Source organism: Chiloscyllium plagiosum, unplaced genomic scaffold (genome assembly GCF_037043375.1).
Source record: "Chiloscyllium plagiosum isolate Xiang-an unplaced genomic scaffold, Cpla_swu_hap1 HiC_scaffold_11, whole genome shotgun sequence".
Lineage (NCBI taxonomy): Eukaryota > Metazoa > Chordata > Chondrichthyes > Orectolobiformes > Hemiscylliidae > Chiloscyllium > Chiloscyllium plagiosum.
Window position 1 is genome coordinate 62,873,882 of NW_028270149.1, and position 22,951 is coordinate 62,896,832.

A 22,951-nucleotide genomic window follows, 5' to 3' on the forward strand; every position below is an offset into this window, starting at 1 on the left:
ATGTTAATCTCCCGCCACCAACCCCTCGCCCCCCCACCCCCCCCCCCGTCTCTCTCCTGCAAATGTTGATTCTTATCCCGTTCTCTCGCTGTTAGCTCTAACACGAATTGCATTTGTAATGATTGCAGACATCAGTTTCAAGTTTTTTAATGAAGTTCTTCTTCTTCCCCCCCCCCCCCCCAAACCCCCTTGTATTTTATTTTGCAGAAGTTGCCGCTTTGCGTGTTGGTTTTGTTTTTGTTTTATATTTCCACCCTTCCCTCTCCACCTCCCAGCCATCCTCACCCTTTTTTTTTGCATTTTGTTTGATTTGTTCAGATCGCAGGAGCTGCAGTGTGGTGCGTGTATTCTGTTGAAAGATATTCTCCGGAGGAGGATCGAAGGGGGAGAGATGGACGCGCTGATGCTGTTGCTGCTGATGGTGCTGATGCTGCTGGTGGTCTCCCCGCCGGCTTCGGGTCAGGAGAGGGATTACAGCCTGCGGGAGGAGCTGCCCGACAACGTGCTGGTGGCGAACCTGGTGCGGGACCTGAACCTGACCGCGGCAGCGGCGGCCGGTCTGCCCCTCACCTTCAAGCTAGTCTCCAAGACCGGGGATGCCCCGCTGCTGCGGGTGGAGGGGAGCAGCGGTGAGCTCTACACCACCGCCCACCGCATCGACCGCGAGAGACTGTGCGCCAACACCTTCAGCGACAGCAGCCGCTGCTTCTACGAGGTCGAGGTGGCCGTGCTGCCCAACGAGGTCTTCCAGCTGGTCAAGATGCGCTTCCTCATCGAGGACGTCAACGACAACGCGCCTCTCTTCCCCTCGGCGGTCATCAACATCTCCATCCCGGAGAACACCGCCGTCAACTCCCGCTACTCGGTGCCCTCCGCCCTGGACCCCGACGCTGGCATCAATGGCATCCAGCACTACGAGCTGCTCAAGGGCCAGAGCGTCTTCGGGCTGGACATCATCGAGACCCCCGAGGGCGACAAGTGGCCGCAGCTCATCGTCCAGCAGAGCCTGGACCGCGAGCAGAAGGACACCTACGTGATGAAGATCAAGGTGGAGGACGGTGGGCAGCCGCCCCGCTCCAGCACCGCCATCCTCCAGATCACCGTCACCGACGTCAACGACAACCGGCCCGTCTTCAAGGAGGGCGAGACCGACGTCCACATCCCCGAGGACGCGCCGGTGGGCACCTCGGTCGTCCAACTGCACGCCACCGACGCCGACCTGGGCTCCAACGCCGTCGTCAGCTTCTCCTTCAGCAACCAGGTCTCGGCGCTGGCCCGCCGCCTGTTCGCTGTCAACCCGTCCACCGGCCTGATCACCGTCAGGCAGCCGCTGGACCGGGAGGAGTTCCCCGTGCACAAGTTGACCGTCTTGGCCAGCGACGGTAGCTCGACACCCTCCAGGGCCGTGGTCACCATTAACATCACCGACGTCAACGATAATGTGCCCACCATCGACACCAGGTACATCATTAACCCTGTCAATGGTACTGTCTTGTTGTCGGAAAATGCACCACTCAACACCAAAATCGCACTGATCACGGTCACGGACGAAGACGCCGATTTAAATGGGAAGGTCACCTGCTTCACTGACCACGATGTCCCATACCGTTTGAAGCCTGTGTTTGAAAGCCAGTTCTTATTAGAAACTGCTGCCTTGCTGGACTATGAGACTACGAAAGAATATACTATTAAGATAGTGGCTTCTGATGCAGGTAAACCACCGTTAAATCAATCAGCCACTGTGGTGATTAAACTGAAGGACGAGAATGATAACGCTCCTGTTTTTAATCAGCCCGTAATTGGCCTGTCAATCCCTGAAAATAACACCCCTGGTACACAGCTAACAAAAATCAGTGCCACTGACGCGGACAGTGGGAAAAATGCAGAGATCACTTACCTCCTGGGTCCCAATGCCCCGTCCATCTTCAGTGTAGATCGGAGAACTGGCATTCTGTCAGCTATGAGGAGATTAGATCGAGAGAAACAAGACCGTTACGTTTTTACAGTACTGGCCAGGGATGGAGGCAAGCCTTCTATTCAGAGCAATGCTACTGTGGTTGTGACTGTGTTAGATCAAAATGACAACAGCCCTTCCTTCACACACAGTGAATACAATTTCTACGTGCCTGAAAATCTGCCCATGTATGGGACAGTGGGACTTATTACTGTTACGGATGCAGATGCAGGAGGTAATGCAGCTGTTAGCCTTTCCATCTTGAATGATAAAGGCTACTTTATAATTGACCCCAACAGTGGGGTCATCAAGCCCAATATTACATTTGACAGGGAGCAGCAAAGTTCCTATACATTTCAAATCATGGCTGTGGATGGAGGAAGGCCTCAACGGTCGTCTGTGGCTAGGGTGACTATAAATGTTGTTGATGTAAATGATAACAGCCCAGTGTTTGTATATCCTCCATCTAACTTTTCGTATGAACTGGTATCGACCTCTGCCAGCCCTGGCTCTGTGGTGGGTAAAGTTTTTGCAATTGACAATGACACAGGGATGAATGCTGAACTGCGCTACAGTATAGTCAGTGGGAATTCCAGAGGACTGTTTGCCATTGACCCAGTGACTGGCAATATCACTTTGCAAGAGAAGGTGACCACAGCAGACCATGGCTTATACAGGCTCGTGGTGAAGGTCATTGACTTGGGTCAGCCAGAATCCTTGCATGCCATAGCACTTGTACACTTGTTTCTCAATGAAACCATCAATAATTTTACCTATGTGCAAGATCTGGTACGGAAGAGCATGGAGACGCCATTGGATAAGAATGTTGGAGATAGCCAGATGACCCCACAGACTAATGATTATATTAAGATTGTTATTGCCATCATTGCTGGGACTATGACTGTCATTCTTGTTATTTTTGTGACTGCTTTGGTGCGTTGCCGTCACACGCCAAGGCATAAAACTGTGCAGAAGGGAAAACAGAGCGGGGAATGGGTTTCTCCTAATCAGGAAAACCGACAAATTAAGAAGAAGAAACGAAAGAAGAAGAGGTCACCAAAGAACCTTCTTCTGAATTTTGTTACAATTGAGGAGTCCAAACCAGATGACCCTGCTCACGAGCACATCAATGGCACCTTGGACCTTCCGGTGGAATTGGAGGATCAGACTATGGGCAAGTACAACTGGGGCACAACACCCACCACTTTTAAACCTGATAGCCCGGATCTAGGAAAACACTACAAGTCAGCCTCCCCACAGCCCTCCTTTCAAATCAAGCCAGAGACTCCAGTGCCGGTGAAGAAGCATCATGTCATCCAAGAATTACCGCTGGATAACACATTTGTTGTGGGCTGCGACTCTCTATCCAAGTGTTCTTCGAGCAGTTCTGACCCCTACAGCGTATCAGAATGCAGTTGTCAGGGAGGCTTCAAGACTGCAGGGCCAATCCACACCAGACAGGTAATGCAGAGATTCTAACTGGCCCTCACAGAGAGATCTTGTCTTGAAGATTAAAAGCCTTGAATGGTCATGCATGGCTGAGGCATTGAAATGTAAACAGCTTGTGATTCATCAATGTTGGAGAGAGAAATTAGAATGAAGTGGCATTTAGCTGGTGGTGATTTGCTGAGTTGTTGTTTCGACAATATGGTCTCTAGGTGGCACTGTAGTACTTCCTGGGTGTACAGAAAGCTGCAGCAGTTGTGAAGAGAAGGGCACTGCGAGTATACTGTGGAGTAGCAGGCACAGGAATCCTGAGATGCGTAGTGCAGGTGCAATGTGAGGCTGTACAAAATCGATCTTTGGTTTCTGTTCAGAGACGTTGGCACCAGCAGTAAGGAAGGGAGGAACAGACCACACATTACACAGCAAAACAGTACCCCATTATACTGAAGAACAAAGACAGTAATATATTTAAAAAAAAACTTGTATTAAACTGCTGTGACTCAACCATTGCCTTTCTGTTAAATAAACATGCTTTTGTAAAGAATGTTCTATAATTTCTAATGTGGAGATCTCCAGGGGAGCAGGAAAAAGAGGTGCTTCTCAATTCGGTTTAATAGAATAAGTGTAATTCTCATACTCAAACCTTGGAATGTTGGAATTGCAACAGCATGATTATCCCCATTTTGATACACTGAATCTGACTTCTCTATCACCTTGCATGCTGGAGCTGGGCTGCTTAAATTAATTGTCTATTTTTAATCTGTTGAACATGCACGTTGAATTACTTAGGCAACAGGCAAATTATGTACCTTTTGTGTGTTGAGAAATTGATGTTTGGGTCTACAGAGCTAGCCCCTGGGTTGCAACTGAAAAATACATTGTCATTTTTCTTGTGCTGTCTCTTATTGCTTTTCACACCATCAACTATTTGTGAAAAATAGGAGGCCAAGGGTAAATACAAATGTTCCAGTCAAATGGGGGAAGGGCAGGTAAGATTAAAATCAAAGAAAATGGACCTGCACCAAAAAGTGTTAAGACATACTGAGGGAAAGGGTAACAGTAACATAGGTGCTTTCAAAAGCATGTTGATTGACAGATGCATTGGGGGAGGATGTGCTTGCAAATCTTAATCGCAACAAAAGTGCTCCAAATGATATGCAAATGTTTCAAATGAAATGGGTGGCAGAACAGTGTGTACTATTGAACATTGTAATGTCTGTTTAATGTAGCTCTCTGAATCTCCATTATTCTTTACTCTACTGGGTTCCTTTGAGACCTGTTTAACTCTGGTAGGCAAACGGAACCGTAGTTGGAGCCAAACAGCTACCGGCTTTGCGACTCAATTAATTATTCAACTGCTTGGAGAACAATTGCATGTACTGTTTGTCTCAAGTATTTTCCCTGTGAGTAGCTTTTGTTTTTGTCTAGCATTTAGGTCAGTATATCTTGGTATCAGTCACAAAAAATGTATGTAGGAAAATAAACAGTAAGATTAGGTTAGTTCTCTGGGCACCTTCATTCCAATTTGCAAGAGGATTTAGTTCCAGGAATTACATATCACTGATTTGGAGCCTATTCAACTATTAATATATTTGTTTCCTGGTGCAAATAAACATTTAATTTGGATCAAAGTTTCGATCTGTGGCTCTATTCAATCCATGCAAATGTTAAACTGTAGAGTTTGCCTCCCCTCCCCTTTCAAAGTTGTTTTGCAAAGTTGTTGGGATTTCAGACCCTCGATTTATTAAACCACTAGGAGTCAGTAGTTCTACCTTCTTGAAAGATTAGATTGTGGTTTTCCCGAGGATTGGCTGAACAGTAAGCAAGGCTGTAAACTGATTTCACAGAATGTACGTCTGAATTGGTATGTCCACTAAAACTGCCCATGGCTATCTAAACCAAAATAATTTCACAAAAATATTTTATTTTGTGATATAGCTTTCTACATTTACATAGAAACTTCCCTGTTGGTAATCTTTCAGAGAGTTGTGGCAAATAAATTGTTAAGGGAGGTGGAATGGTGGGGAGGTATTGGAAATTTTCCACATATTTGCTGTTTTCCTTAAATTGATGCCTAATCTTGGTATTAGTATTGAAAACATTTAATACCTGTGTGCACTTTAATATAAAGAATACCACACGTATATTTAATGTAGCCTATGAAAATATTTCTTGTTTCACCTTTACAAAACTATGTTTGTTTTAACACATATGTTGAACTATACCTCGTACTTAACACAGTTAGAACAGACTAGTCTGTAATTAAAGATTAAACAGTGTGATTTAACAATGATAGACCTGTGGCCCTTCTCAATCTTGGTAACTGTGGTTGTGTCATTGTCGGTGGTGCTTTATAAGATCCATTTGTTGTTAGCCAGTTTTAAGTCTTAATGTATACACAGCTAACACAGTACTGGACATTCACTGCGCCTCAAGTAATTTTTTCTTTATTCATCACAACAGTTTGAAAGATGATAGTTAAGAGCACAAATTTGTTTTACAATTCTTACTTAATCATCCCACCTTTAAGTCCTGAATGCCATTTGCAGACTCTATGGATTACTTCTTTATGTGGTTTTCCATAGATCTATAGTGCTGCAGATGCTTCATCTGTAATAGTTAATCAAATAAGCACAACATGTCATAAATCAAATAGTGAGGAAAGGTTTCACCAAGAATTTCTCTGGAATTGTTCCTTCAGAGCTGGCAAGCATTTGCTCAGGTCATTTACTTTTTGCTTTCATTCACAGAAATGTTATGGTTTTTGTGATAAGATTATACAATAAGTCCAATCTGTCTTTTAAGTATCAATATTGAAGTAGTGTCGGTGGAACAGAATGATTGATTTCCATTTGGTGCATCTCAAATTGCCATTCAAACAACCAGAAGAGGGAACCAATTCTGTTATTAAACCTAAATATATGAGGCAGTGGTTGTTTATTCTGAAAGAAGCTGTTCAGTATGGGCTGATGTTCTTGATATTGCAAAATGTTGTCATGCCAATGAATTGATTGCAGTGGAACCTTATTGTTACAAACTCACTCTGCCTACATTAGACAGTTCCCACTAATGCTCTATTGGCAATTTATACATGCTTGGAAGATCCTAGGTCTCATTTGCAGCCTCTGATCTCTATGCGTGTTCTTGAAATGCGGTTACACAGAAGGTGCTACAATTGATCTTACTGCATCTGGACAGAGAACAACACAATTGGATTGGTTTGATTAATATCCATTGACTTCTCTGAGGAAGTGTACGGTTGTGCGCTTCAGTGGAAGGAAACGATCTCTGGTACCCTCTTGCTGTTAAGTATCTTGTCACCGCACAAGAGAATAGCCACTTTGGCGAGGTTCTTCAGGCCAGCAATTATACATGAAACACAAAACTGAGTATGATCCAGTTTTCAGCTGTAGAGAACACAATAAAAATATTATTTTATAAATTTGCATTAAAATAAAATTAGTAATGGTGGAAGATCCATGCATTATCAACCTCGACAATGGCGAAAATATGACATAACCAGACTTCTTCACTGGTCTCTGAGTTTGTAATAATAAGGCTTGACTGCACACTTGCAATGTGATGTGAAATGTGCAACGTTTATTTTACGCACTTGTGTATGTTGATTTTATTATTCTTACAACTTCATTGAAGTAATTTGCAGTTGTATCTATTAAAAGCAATAGTTAAATTCACTGATAAGAATAAGTGCAATGTGGTGTAAAACAGCTCCATTTAAACTTTAGTGGTAGACGTACCATTTATTTCATTTAAACTAAAATTCATTTAGGTATTTATACATTTTCTGTATTTTTGGTCTGGCCTGTGTACCTCATTTTGTATATTTTACACGCGTTTGATGTCTTGTGCAAAACTCATTTCTTCATTAAACTTCTTTTGCATTACACTAACACATGAGCAGAATTTTTGGTGTTTTGAGTCTCAGGTTTATGATGGGAATGTTATGTTTTAGTTTCTTTTAAAATAGTTCATTTTCTATTCTTCTCCATGGCAGTTTTTTTTCTTTTCCTCCTGAAAACCATGACTTCCTTGGGAACAGGATTTCATGAGTATTAGTTAATATCCAAAACTTTCCTTAAATGACTACTGTTTATGTACAAACCTTGACAGTGTGTGTCAAATAAGTATTCAAATGTTGCGTATCACATCAGTGCTTACTGCTATTTCTGTCCGATTATAACTCTCTCCAGGAGTAGCTGCATTTCGCTGACGATCATAGACCTAGGATGATTTTTGTTCCCCTGGGAAACTGAGATTTACTAACTGAGCACAGGACCCATTTTAGGCACTTGACGAACTCACTGAGTGATTGTTAAAGCTTTTCACTTTGATAAATGCATAAGAAGATTCCAGAAAGAGCCAGAGGTTGCATACATGGGAAGAACACTCAAGGTGCACTGACTTGAATTTTTACTCTTCATTTGCCTATGTGTGATGAATCAATGCCTCCCGATTCATACCTTTATTGAAACACCATTCAACAGCCTTTATTACTTCACCCATGAAGTCTGTACAAACGGACAATTCTAGATAAGAGATTATTGTTCCAGCTGTAAGGGGCAAAATGCCAGATCTCCATTGTATTTGAGAATGACACAAATCACTTTACAGCATGGGAGCCTCTGGTTATTGATCAAGAATCCTGGCCTATTATTTTTCCCCTCTTAAGCTCGGGGAAATGTAAAACAATTGTACAACCAGCTATCTCAGTGTAATCCAGGAACTGAACATGACATTCTCCTTGCTGAGATTTGTTCTGAGCTGACCATTTTCAAGAGAACATCTGTCCAGTTTCTAATCCAGTTATTCTACAACAACAATTGGTGCTTGTATGACACCTATTTAATTAATGTTGAAAGTCACTCAGAAAAGGTCTTTAATGTTAAGCAGCATTAAGAAATTAATTTGGAAATGAGGCAGGTTTTATATATTGGCTTAAGGGAGGATAGGGGATGAGAAGTGCCCCGAACTTAGGGTATTGGCAGCTACAGGCACGTTTGTCAATGGAGAAATAATTAAAAACGGAAATATATTCGAGAAGACAAAATTGGAGGAGCACAGCTATTTCGAGGACTGGTGGAGATAAAGTCCAGGTGGAAGATGATTTGAAGGATTTGAAAACAAAGATGATTATTGTCAGATTGATGCATTGCCTAACCAGGGTACAGTATAGGGCTGTGTGCCTTGGGATGATGGGCAAATGGGATTTGGTCTGAGTAAAGAAATGAACAATAAAGTTTTCAATAACGTCAGGTTTACAGAGGGTAAGCTATTGGAGGTTGGCCAACAGTCTGAATGGTCAAATTTGAAGATAAGAAAGACCAATTCAACAGCAAGTGAGGAGTCAGGTGAAGTTAGTTGATGTCAAAGAGATAGAAAGAGTTGCTCTTAGTCATGATGCGGATTTATGATTGGAACCCAACTCTAAGGTATTTTAAATTAGACCACTCCCATTAGTAAGTTCAGAATCTCCGTAAAAAAGAAATGGACGAGAGCCCAAGTCTCAGCAGCGAATAGCATTACTTCCTAAAATGTGGGTTCATGATTCTGCCCTTAAGCTTGGGGAGCTAGAAGAGAGAATTAATTGTAGGAACTGATTTTTGTGTGTCAGCTCACTGATGGAAACCAGCACAACTACAGAGATTAGCTGCCTCTCTAACTGTAAAACTATGAAAAACTGATATAGAAATCTTCTAAATAAAGCAAAAAGTGTGTTATTGACCTGGTAAGATAGATGAACATAATAGATTATGCAAAAGAAGTAGGATTTCACCATTAATTGAACATTTTCCTTCTTTATGGGGAATTCCAATCAAAATTAAATTGAAGTAGATATAAATCCCTACACTACCGATAGTGTGGGGGTTAACAATAAGAAAAGAAAAAAAAATCCCTACATGCTGTCTATCACTTGTGCAAGATGATGGCATTTCAATCCATAGGTTGGTTTGGTAATTTTTCGTAAGAAAAAAGTTTTTGCAGTGATTAATGGTTTTTACTCACTCCCTCAGAACAGTAGTCGATAACTATCAGGCTGTACTTAATCCTGCTGAGTGTGAACTTAGGCGAAACATTTTTAAAATAAACCACAGTTACAGTTCTGTCTTTTTCCTCCCCATTAGATTTCCTAGAACTATGTTTGACAAATAAGCTGCAAATATTCAGTTGTTCAAAAGTGTTGTAAAGATCGGGCCTTGGGGAGTGTTGTCGAACAGAGAACTAGGGGTGCAGATACACAGTTCCTGGAAAGTGGTGTCACAGATAGTCAGGGTCGTAAAGAAGGCATTTGGCACACTTGCCTTCATTGGTCAGAACATTAACTACAGGAGTTGGAAGTCACGTTACGATTGTACACGTTGGTAAGGCCACATTTGGAATAATGCGTACAGTTCTGATCTGTTGGAAGGATGTTATTAACTTGGAAAGAGTGCAAAAAAGATTTACAAAGATGTTACCAAGACTGGAGGGTTTGAGTTACACAGAAAGGTTGAAAAGGCTGGGACATTTTCCCCTGAAACATAAGCGGCTGAGGCGTGACCTTATAGAGGTTGATAAAATCATGAAGAGCACAGTTAAGGTGCATAGCGAAGGTATTTTCCTCAAAGTAGGGGAGTCCAATACTAGAGGGCATAGGTGAGAGGGGAAAAAATTTAAAAGGGGCTTGAGGAGTAACTTTTTCACACACAGGCTGGTACGTAAATGGAACAAGCTGCCAGCTGAAGTAGTGGATGCGAGTACAATTAGAACATTAAGAAAGCATTTGGACAGGTACATGGATAGGAAAGATATAAAGAGATATAGCCAACACAGGAAATGGGACTAGTTCATATTAGGAAACTGGGCCGAAGGGTCTGATTCCATATTGTATGACTTTGACTTGAATTTTTCCTGCCAATTTTCTACAAAGGCTTTTTTCCCTCCGAAACTAGTGACAGACCATTTGATCTGAGGGACTGATTAAATTGTCTGGTTTCTGTTGAACGTTCTTACATTAAAAAAAAACAATGGCAGCTCTTTATAAGTTATTTATTGTTCCTGAAGGGCTTTGAAACATCCTAAAGAAGCAATAAGGTCCTACATCAATGTAAGTCTTTTCCTGTTACTTGATTCAGCAATTGCTGGGGCTGAAAATAAAATGGGTATTGGAGTTCGAATTTTGATTAATTCATTTCAAAAGAACTTGATTCCTGTTTTAGGATTTCACCATAGTGCATTAATATGAGCTTTGATACTGATTGAAGACCTTTTGTAAATGAGTTGTAATGCCTGATGATATTTGTAATTTAGCAAGCTCTTTTTAATTCACCTATTACAGAGGTCTCTCTGTTGCTGTTCAAAAACCAGGGAGCAAGTAGTAAACTCCCATGGAGAAATGAAATGAATAACATTAATAATGGAAAACAGCATAATAAATTGCAATGCCAAATTAGAGAGTTAGTCGATTCTATCTAAAGGACAAAATTCATTTATTTGTGTCTATTCGTAAATATCTAGCCATTCATTACTTTGTCAATGACTGTCTCAAGTAAGGAAGTCTTGTATTGCTGCAGTACTGTTCTAATCTACACCTGGGCTACAAGCTCTGAGTCCAAGTCCCACAACAAGACCTTTGCTCCAGAATGGTGGGTTCATAACAAACAGGTTGATTTATCATCTTGTAAACTCGTCCAGTATGCCTGATGGCACATCCTTAGAGTCGGAGCATTTTCTAGTAAAACCATCCTGCAAAAGGTAATGGTAAAATGCTGTCATAATTCTCCTATCAGCATGGAACAATCCAATGGAAGTTCATGGCCAAACATTTGGAAATGAGAAAAAACAGCAACAATGAATAACTTTGCTTTCTACTTCCAGTGCAGTGACAAGGCAAACATGAAGATTCAAGTTTAGAGTTGGTAATCAAGGGAGGTTAATGCTTCTATTTTAACTATACACTTCTCAGGATCTTGGATCATCTTAAAAGGCCTTAAACCCAACAAAATAATTCTGAAGTGAAATTCTTGTTGTAATGTAGACACAAAGAAAAAATCTGGATGTTGGAAATCTGAAACAAAGACAGAAACTACTGGAGAAACTCAGCAGATCTGTCAGTGTTTGTAGATAGAAGAAGAGTTAACGTTTTGAATTTAGTGTCCCTTCATCAGAATTGAAACACTAACTCTTTTCTCAACACAGATGCTGCCAGCCCTGCCAAGTTTCTCCAGCACTTTCTGTTTTTATTAAACAAAGCAAGTGGCCAAATTCAGAAATAAAATAAAAAGTCAGGATACCTGTGCTGAGTAATGTCAATTGATGGTTAAAGATATGTGTGGACACTAGGGAAAACATCTCCACTGTTCTTTGAATAGTGGCTTGCGAGCCTTTATGTCCAGACTAGGCCTTGTTAAAAACTCAGCTGTGAAATGGTGCCTCTAACATTGCATCACTTGGTCAGTACAAAATAGTATGAAATAATGAGCAGAATCCAGTGAAATAAGATACTCTCCACAGATACATCATTACATATGACATTTTTCTCTTTAGTACAGCCAGCAACAACCCCGGTATTTTTTGTCAGGTTCACTAAAGTCTAGCTTCTAACAAGATCTGTTTAAAATAAAATCGGTCCTCCCAGCTGTCACCATTTATGAACTCAGTAAGTTTTCTCCAGAATTGCCAACTGTATCACACAACTCTACATTGGGAGCTAAGCACATTGTAGAAGCAGCTATAAATGGTGTGGTTAAGAAGCAACACTCATTAGCAGAAATAATTCTCCAATTAAAGAATGGTCTAGAAGCTGTCTTGCAGATTGAGTTGTACTCATAATGAAAATTTAACATGTAGTTCCATGAATTTAGGCAATACTTGGATAACATTTTCAGGGGTTTTATTTGTCAATTTCCTTTCATATCCTGACTCCTGTTGGTACTTTGTGTCCTTGGAGACTAATCACCCTGAGCGTTGCATCTGATTTGTCTCCTCTGAGCAGAACCAGCAAGGTATTAACCATCAGGTATATGACGGTTAACTAAATCCTATTTTAAACCCAATTTATTTTCCAACAACATTACTGGATAGGGAGAATTCCCCCTTTCAAGCCTACTATCTAATTGCACATGCAACTGCCAATTCAATCGACATTAGCAAACTCTACTTAGGCCCAAAGTTTAACCTGGATCCTTCCAAAGAGCACAATTTCTCTAGGTGGTGTTGCTAAACTTGTTCTTTCACCAATATATTGTATGGCTTAATCACATATCATCTTTATCAACTTGGCAACTGAGAGCAGTTGCTGCACTCGGAGTATTAGATGAAATAAGGTTGTGGAATCAGTAGCCATTTGCTACAAGGCAAAGTAATATTAAGCATCTTGGAATTTTACCATTCTGAGGCATATAGTAGGTATCATTTGTCTTCCACATAATCTTACAAATTATAGATAAAATGGATGAAGACATTACACATTTGTATGACATTTCTCTATCATCTATTTTAATGCAGATGGTCTGTTATGTTAAGTAGGTTAACACTCCCATTAAAATAGGGGGCAATTAGATGACTAATGAATGCTTTGCATGTTTGCCTACTTAAGTTAGCAGCAATGATTTGTAGACTAATATGACTTTGGGATGTGCATGCAATTTAGGCTAATGCTCGTGACGAGAAAACTGACAAGCTGGATAAGTTTTTGCTAGGGGCAATGTGTAAAACTCGGCTTGCTAATTCCTTTTATATGAATCTGGCAATGGAATGAACTGCAGCACAAACTTGGCAGCCTAAAGTCTGGAAATTGCAGGTGCCAATCTCAAACCAGCATGAAAATATGCTGCTCCAGGGTTAGTATTCATGCCAATATGGATTTAGACACACTGCATGATAGCCCCTGAGTTCATTGCCTATTTTTTTTTTCTTCAAAGATATCACCACATGCAACATGCAATGACATTTGTTTCTTTAGAGTTGACCATATGTGCTGCAGTGCTTCCTAATGTGCAGTACAATCTAAAACAGGCAATTAGACTTGAATGTCAGATTCCCAATGAAGCTTGCATTCTGACCTTTGAACCATTGTTGTGCTTAAAGCAGTATGTTTTCTATGAAGCCAGTAGTATTCCTTAGAATGTCCTTCAAAATTAAGTGATTAGTTTGGGTTTATGTTCCCATGTACCTTTTACATTTGTTAAATTAATCAGCTAAATCCATTAGCTGCTTCCTATGTAATGTGATTCTTCCCATCAGTTCACTTACAGCAATAAATTCCAACCAATACTTTTCTCGGAACAGATGGCTGACTCCCTGCCATATCCTCTGTACCGGCCTGAAGGCCAGAACCTGGCTGACCATCAGTATTGATGTTATCCTAATAGATATTTATTAATTATGTATTAACCAAACATTTCTGAATTGGACAAATTGTTGAGGTTGCAGTTGTGAAGGAAACTGAATTCTGCTCAGGTTTCAGACCAGATTGTGAGACATTGGGTGAAATCTTGATGAGATGGATCAACCAGAAGCAAGCTCGCCTTTGAAGGGGTCGGGTGAGTGGGTGGACTGCTGTGTCCCCACCTCTGGGGGACCTGACCGGAGGTGGGTGAATGTCATATGTGTGACCTAACCAGAATTACAGTCTTCCTATGGTGACAATAGAGGCTGTTTGGCCCATTACGTCTGCAACAACTCTCCAGTTGAGCATAATGACTTAATGCCACTCTCCTACCTTTTCCCTGTAATTTTGCACATTGTTTCTATTCCGTAGGAAGATTTGGGAAGGGAATAACAATTGGCCACAATTACTGTTTAAGAGCATCTTGAGGGACACGGAGCAGTGGGGGAGTGGGGACCTGATCTTCTGGGATCTCCTTTGTGTTGGTGAGTTTCAGATTTAGCAACTTGTTCTGAGGTGTCAGCCCCACATATGGGAAAGACCAAGTCTGTGTCCCAAACAAATCCACTAAAGAAATTTGGTTTCCTCTCATTGCTTGTGAATTTGATGCTCACTTCGGAGTGGGGAACATCTTAGTGTTGATGTGCATTTGTAATTCCATCACCTTGCCCAAGCTCTCCTGGCTTCCAAAGTTGCAGGTCCTCTTATTAACTGGGCTGGAACTTTCCCAGGATCCCTCCTGCCCAATTCGTTGGACGAATAGGTGAGTGGAGCTCGATGAGGGTGAGGAGCTGAATTTTCAAAGGTGGAAAGATTCTAATCACTGTCTTTCTGTTTGACATTTAATATAATGAAAAGTGCCAATTCTTTATATGCAGTTAAGTAATCTAGTTAACTTGTAATTTTTTTGACTTTTAACAGTAATGCACACATTAAGCTATTAATTACAATAAGTTATTGTTAATGTAATTAAACAACCCAACGGACTCGCCAGGAACATTTTAAAACAAAGTATGACACTGGTTCATGTAAGAGCTATCATGACAGAAGACAAATAGAGTGGAGACAGAGATAGTTTCTAGAAGTTTCTTGAAGGAGGAAAATAAGGTTAAATAGACGAGAGATATATCAATAAAGGATAAACTATGCAAATTAATGGACAGCTCACAATGTGTTTATGTGCAATAATAAATGTCTGTGATGTGAGCTCTGAATATCTGGCTGTTCCTTGAAGCCAAGGCATTTGTAAACCTATGTGAAGTAGAATCAGAGTCAATGTAAAACCATAGCACATTTAAAGAGAACATCCTTTGATGGCAATCCCCAGATTTCAGGGGAATGAAGAGTGGAGATGGACAAATTCAAAATTCTTGATTTTATGGCTGAGTTACTGCTGAGTGTGGTTACAACTAAGATGGCAATAACAATCGGCCTAAGAGATCACGAGCTAGAGGCAGATTGAGTAGATTTAACAATGAGGCTGTTAGCTAGTGTCTTTTGTTGAAAGGAGATATTGACTGACTAGGATCTATCTCAGTAGAGTTTGTCCTATGGTCGTTTTCTAAAGTGACTAGTACCTCTGAAGCCATATCCAGGAACAGGAATTAATAAATCCTCACTCATGATGAGGAGATGTAGTTATGTCGTTGCTTAAAGTTCTTCTGTAGTTGTCAAATAACCTTTGTCAGGTGCAGATTTGGATGGTGAGGCCATTCAACCATGGAGCCAAACCTGATCCTGCACTTGGCCGCTTTCTGTCAGCTGCCACTCAGTAAGAACTTTGGAATGTGAGGTCTAGATGATTTGCTGACTGTCCTCTCAAAAACTTCAATACTAATCATCACTTTACTTTTCATTGACCCAGCTAACCTCAACATAAACCAGAATTAACTGTGGAATTCTGCGGTTCAGAATATCATGTGACTCAATATCAAATTATTATATGGTTAATTCAGACCCTATCAAAAATGATATATTTCTGTACAAAAGCTGGCAATAGTTTTTTTTTCCAGTACCGACAGTCAGTTCAGTCAGCAAGCCAGCAGATGTGCAGAATCTGCAATTAATGCACAGTTCAATCTCACTACAAATTAGTGAACAGTACAGGCTCCCTATAGTACTAAGTACAGTTCAGTCATTCAAGGCATGAGCACAGCACAATCTTCCTCGAAACTAAAAGTTGGTAATTTCTCTTTATACCAGTACTTTCCATCTGGAAAACTGTTTTTGAAGGGGTTCCAGAAGCTCTGGCATAACAAGCGATAAGACTGGACAGCAGTGTTAAAGATGCATCGGTCAATGTACATACAGTAGATTGGTGTCTGCAGTTTTTGATAACAATGTTGCAAGGTTTTACTTTGCTCTCAGTAGAAATGTTCTTGAAGTGCTTCATGTTGAACTGTACCACAGTTAAAGAAAAAGAATTGGCAATTATGGAGCACCTTTTCATAAACTCAGGAAATTCCCAAAGCATTTCATAGTCAATGAAACACTTTTTAAATTGTAGTCACTGTTATAATGCAAGAAGTCTGAGTTCTATTGTTATGTGGGTTAGCACAAAGGTCATTAGGTATTTCATCAAATTGAAAAAAATTGCAAGATAAAATGATTTAATATAAATTGTTTTGCATATACATTTCAGGACCTTTTGCACAATAGATTATCATTCTGTTAACAGCAGAGTTTGTTTATATCATTTCTAGGTATGCTGGCCTGCTTTTATTTTGGTTGAAGCTTGACATCATTAAGTTGAAAAATAGCATTGCTGTGGAGTAAAGCACTTGTACATGCCCCAGTGTCTCCATCAAATTTCCAGCTTAGATACATAGGGGCTGAAATTTCCCAGGGGCTTCTTCCAATCATCTGCTGCCACTTTGTCAGAGGATCCACAAAAACAGATTCAGAGAAATACTCTTGATTGATTAGCATGCACTCCCTTTGCTAAAATACCACATTGATGTTTCATCTTCTAGTCAGTTTTGTGGTATTTCCCTGCATAAAACAATGAATTAGATTGCACAAGCGTGACAACATTTCATTACAGATTAAAAGGTCAGTGCTACATGATGATCCTGGGTATAACGGCAATCTGACATTTTATGTTTGGTATGTGAATAAATAGCATTCATTTTTTATGATATTTGGATATAAAATGAATGAGATTAAGTACCTCCACTCGATTCGATTTAATTTTTTATCAGACTTGGCACTTTGGCTTCATCAGATAATTTATTGATTTCACACACTTTAATGCTTTTAAGCGAGCAGTGAAAACTGCAGACTCTAATCTACAATGTGTACAATTGACAGGTCCCTCTTTAACACTACTTGTCCAGTCTATCGTTTGCTGAAAATGTGTCGCTTTAAAAGCGCAGCAGGTCAGGCAGCATCCAAGGAACAGGAGAATCGACGTTTCGGGCATAAGCCCAGAAGGACTTATGCCCGAAACGTCGATTCTCCTGTTCCTTGGATGCTGCCTGACCTGCTGCGCTTTTCCAACAACACATTTTCAGCTCTTATCTCCAGCATCTGCAGTCCTCACTTTCTCCCAGTCTATCGTTTGCTATCCCATAGTTTATGTAACCCTTTCAGAAATAGTTTTTGAGGGCAATCACTAGCACAGCAAGAGATTACTGATTTGTAAAGGGCAATAGTGCATTGCGTGAAAGAATTGCACTAATATCTAGAGAGCTTATATGGTTCACTAATTTGAGGTGAGGCTGAACTGTCCATTAGTGCAGAGTTTCTGTGCATCTTCTGGTTTAGAGACTGAACTGCTTGTTAGTATTGGGGAGTGGAGGGGGAAACTAGAGACATATAACATTGTCAAAAATCACACACCAGCTTATAGTCCAACAGGTTTATTTGGAAGCACTAGCTTTTAGAGCGCTGCTCCTTCATCAGGTGATTGTGGAGAATAAGATCGTAAGACATCGAATTTATAGCAAAAGTTTACAGTGTGATGTAACTGAAATTATAATTTGAAAAAGACCTGGATTGTTTGTGAAGTCTCTCATCTTTTAGAATGAACATGTTGGTTTCAGTTCTTTCATATGTAAATTGCGAAACTTTTTTAAAAGTTACATTCTCAAGTGAATTTTAACAATTGGTGTCATATCGGCCCAGATAATGCATTGAAGGTGTGAGCTTCACTGTGTGAGACTGTGTGCCACAGTGGTCAAACTGATTCTAAGCTAAAAAACAGATTTACAGAACCTCACATGGATTCATGAAGTTTTTGAGCAAAGTAAAATGTAAGTCTGCAAGTACAAATTCACCCCACAAACTTATATGTGTGTGTGTGTGTGTGCATGTAGGTTTGTGTGTGGGGTGGGGGAGGTGTTTGAGTGTCTGTGAGAGTGTTTGAGTGTCTGTGAGAGAGTGTGTGTATGAATGTGAGTGTGAGTGTAAAGCGGAATAAGTCTGTGAGAGGGTGTGTGGGAGTGTATGTGTGAGCGTATGAGAGAGGGTCTGCGTGAGTGAATGTGTCTGTAGGAGAGTGTGTTTGTATGTGTGTATGTGTGTCTATGTATGTGTGTGTGTAGGTGTGTCTGTGTCTGTGTGTGTAGGTGTTTCTGTGTCTGTGTATACTGCAATGGGGTCACCTGTAGTGTGACATGAGCCTAAGGGGTATCCATGGGGATGGTATCAACTGGGATCCTGGGTTCATGTCACACTACAGGTGACCCCACTGCACTATACATGCAGACTCACAGACAGACGGACTCACACAGACAGACGGACTCACACAAAGACAGACATTCCTACACACACACACAGACCCTGTCTCATACGCTCACACATACACTCCCACACACACCCTCTTACAGTCTTATACCCCTTTACACACACACTCATGCACACCTTCAATATATTATCTGGGCTGACATGACACCAAGTATTAAAGTTCACTTGAGAATGTAACTTTTTACAAAGGTTTTGCAATTTACATATGAAAGAACTGAAACCAACATGGTCATTCTAAAAGATGAGAGACTTAACAAACAATTCAGGTCTTCTTCAACATATAATTTCAGTTACATCACACTGTAAACTTTTGCTATAAATTCTGTCTTACAATCTTATTCTCCATAACCACCTGACAGCTAGTGCTCCCAAATAAGCCTGTTGGACTATAACCTGGTGTTGTATGATTTTTAACTTTTTACACCCCAGCTCAACACCAGCACCTCCAAGTCATGTATAACATTGTTGGCGCATCACTAATAGAGAGCTGGTATTTTTGATGGGTTGAATGAGGATTCAATTGGTTGCTAATGACCAGAAGTTATTTTCAATAGTGTACACAAAGGTGAAGAGAGAGTCTCCTGCACTACAGCTACACTGTATTTTCTACCACATAGTTTATTATTGTTCTGAGCTACTTAAGTTCTAGTGAGCTCCTGAAAAAATTGAATTCTGCTTATTTTAAGAGAAGTGCAGTTATCACCCAGCCTGTGCTTTGAGTTTTGTTCTGAAGTATACTTGATAGAGTTAATTCCACAATGTAAACCTGTGGATAAAAAAAAAGCACCCCCTCAGCTGTTGCTTTCAAGAAAGATTTCATCATCATTTGTAAGATAAGCACCACCCGGATATGCCATCTGTCTAACTTCTTTGATCTACCCCACAAGCTTCCAGGCAACTGGGATTGCCAATGTATTGCATTGAAGCCTACAGCACTGACGTCCTTTCTTGTGCTTCTGTGACTAGAATCCAAAATCTGTTGTAGCTTGCATTGATGCATATACAAAGAAGCCTCAAGTCTGGCACTTGGCATTGTCAATCAACATATGTGAATGACTCATGAACTGGGAACTGTGGTGTCAGTTGGCCAGGCAAAACCCTTTTTGAAGGCAACTAGTGTTGAACTTAGACAGCCTCTTGGTTGATCCAGGGAGAAATTTCAAGCTGGGAGAGGATTAGTGTAGTCTGTACTGTATGTTTTTTTTTGTATCTTGGAGAGGCATTGCTTGGATGAGCTATTGAGGGTTACTTTATATATGAAGTTGCACTGAATACAAAAAAAAATTCTAGTGTTGGAAGTATCATTCATTCCATTCAAGAGAAAATACATAGTTTAAGGGAAATGCCTTGACAAAAAAAATTATACAATTGTTTGCTAGTTCCAACCACAAACCCTAACGTATCCTTCCAGGCAGCCAGGCCAGAAAAGCACAGATTGCACTGTAGAATATTCAAGGTTGCATTATACTACAACCGTATTAATAGAATATGACAGGAAATGCATCTTAGCATGTGGGGTGGGGGATGGTATGAGTGGCCTTCCATCCTGAATACTGCCTATGCATGTTTGTGCATATCCAGTACTAGCTGTTCAATAATAATAGAATGTGTAATCATATACCTTCAAAACAAAATCATGTACAAAAGCAGCATTAAATCACTGAAACACGTGATACAACATTACTGATTTGTCTGGATGAAAATTCTGAGACATTAAAAGCCTTTGCTGATAAAACAGATATTTATTTGCTGAATCATTGTAAAACTCCCTCAGACTTGAAGATTCCCCATTCTCCTCCTCCCTGTCCTCTCTCTCTTTCCTCGCCCCCATCCTTTCTGCAGTTTCCATTATACATTCACTGTTTTCAATCAAATCAGTGCACTGTGCCAGCTATTAAACAGACACTCAAAGCTACAGTCAGGGCGTTCTGATCCTGAGTTCATGTTCTCACAGAATAGTGCTTTTTCTGAACAACCCGCTGAGCTGGGAAAAGGAGACACGAGCCTGTTTCACTAATACATTAGTAGGCAGTACACTATGTCAAGTGGGCATCAATAACGCTTTACGTGTATTAAGGCTGAACTGTCATAATATTTAGACAAATGAGGAGAGGTTTCTTTTTTTTAACCCTCTGTAGCTAAGGTACAGGTGTAAGTGTAAAAGTGCATATTTCCAATCTTGTTAAAGAACCCATGGAGGAACTCTTCCCCTCATGATCATTTCAAATAATCCAGAAGCAAAAAGTATGTGGAATAAACTCTTAAAATATCTGTAGCTAAAAGTAGAACATATTTGGAAAAATCACTGCCTGTCAACGAGTAAGTGAAAGAGTAAGATAATTAATATATCAGTGAGAACAGTGGGCGGCACGGTGGCACAGTGGTTAGCACTGTTGCCTCACAGCGCCAGAGACCCGGGTTCATTTCCTGACTCAGGCGACTGACTGTGTGGAGTTTGCACGTTCTCCCCGTGTCTGCGTGGGTTTCCTCCGGGTGCTCCGGTTTCCTCCCACAGTCCAAAGATGTGCAGAGTCAGGTGAATTGGCCATGCTAAATTGCCCATAGTGTTAGGTAAGGGGTAAATGTAGGGGTATGGGTGGGTTGCGCTTCGGCGGGTCGGTGTGGACTTGTTGGGCCGAAGGGCCTGTTTCCACATTGTAATGTAATCTAATCTAATCTAAACTTTTATAGGCCACAACTCATTCAAGTACTAAAAGGTGTTTGTGCATCTCTAATGTTATCTGTTTTCTATTGTGGTTTCTCTTTAATCATTTCACTACAAATTTGTCTCTGTAGCTTTCTGGGTTCAAAGACCACTCAATACTCTATTAACTAATTTGATTCATAGCATGTTTGCAGATATCCATGCAACTGTACATTGTAAATGAGTGTAGATGGCAGAGGAGGAGGTGTGTGCAGGGGAACTAGCATTTTAGTTTTGGGGGACAGGGCTGGGGACTCGGGGGGTGTTCATGCAACCACCTACTGCACAACTGTACAAAGTGAAATTACAGTAACTGTTGAACTGTTAGTTTTGTTCCACATTAAGTAATGTCCTCAGCATATATTCCATTCCCCAAGACTTTATTCTCAAATGGAATTGATTGTAAATGTACACTCATACAATGTGCTATTGTCTTGTAATAGAATGAATGCCAGGTTCAATCTGTGTTGAATTAGCTTCTCCTGCCAATAGTAGCCTGGTCATCTCAGTTGGTTGTAGATACTGAGACTAAAAGAAGAGAATTTGATAAGTCACCTGTTTAGATTTAATTGCATCATGACCTTGGCTGGAAAATAAATTTGTGAGGTCAGAGTTAGGATCAGTGCTAATGGCAACCTTGGATGAATAGTCTGTTAAGAAGTTAGAAACAGTGTATGGATGAAGTACTGGAGTAACAATGTCACTTGTGTAACTGCATGAGCAAGAGTTAGTGGCTAGTCTCTTCAGGAAAGGAATGGTGAGAGATGGAAGGCAGACATACACATAAAATATTGCTCCAATAAATTAAAGCACTGAAACATTGGCTGCGCCTCAGCACTATACAAATTAATGGGAGAGAAAGTGTTTAGTTCACTGTAGACACTGGTAGATTGTGAAATAGCTAATGAATAGTGGATCAATTTGTTCATTGTGCTTAAAGGAATTCAGCAACAGTAAACATATTATTGCAATAAATCCCTGAAAACTGAAGATTTAATGCAATAATGAAATCATTAAGCATGTGTTAAAATTTGTGCAGATGAGAGATCTTGCCAGAGTTTAGGTTTACAACATGGTTGTCAATGAACAAACAAGGTTATTTGTCAATTGGTTTATTAACTGGTTTGTTAAGAAAATACTATTTGATGTGTATGTTGGGGATCTGATATGATTGTAACATTGAAATATGTTGTGTTTATTTTTGAATTCTTAATTTTTTTGAGTTATTTGCATCACATCTTCAATAATGTTTTCCATAAATTCTGAACGCTACACATCTTAAACCAGGTCTCAAAGAGGTTTGCAATGTGCAATCTAAAAAAAAGGACAATAGCACAATCTCTCTCTCTTCCCCCTAACCACACCTCCACCCTCATCAAATGATTAGGATTCATAGACATCCCTAAAATAATGTAAATGTAATTTCAAACAGACTCACTAACACATGATAAACTCACAAATAGCTTGGGCAGGAGAGCGGATAATGAGAAGTGTGTCGAAACAAAGAAGGAAAAGACAATTGCTGTTTAAAGTTCTTAAGGGACCTTAAATTGTGAGAACGATCTGAATCCCAGCTGTTCAGCTATTTTGTTTCTTCAGCAGTTGCAAAATTTGCAGGTCTTGAGCTTGCAGTGAATGGTTCTTGTTCCAAGTTGTTTTTTTTCCACTGGGCTCTGACTTTTGAAGTTGAGCAAGACAGATTGAGAAAGTGTTT

General features: G+C 40.4%; 1 protein-coding gene across 1 annotated transcript in view; it reads left to right on the forward strand.

Moving 5' to 3' along the window:
- Positions 1–22,951, forward strand: part of pcdh11 (protocadherin 11) — a 760,567-nt gene that overhangs the window by 558 nt on the left and 737,058 nt on the right. The window contains exon 2 of the mRNA XM_087992145.1: positions 208–3,415. Coding sequence (XP_087848271.1) covers positions 392–3,415 — 3,024 coding nt within the window. The 5' untranslated portion in view covers positions 208–391. The remainder of the gene's footprint in view (positions 1–207; positions 3,416–22,951) is intronic.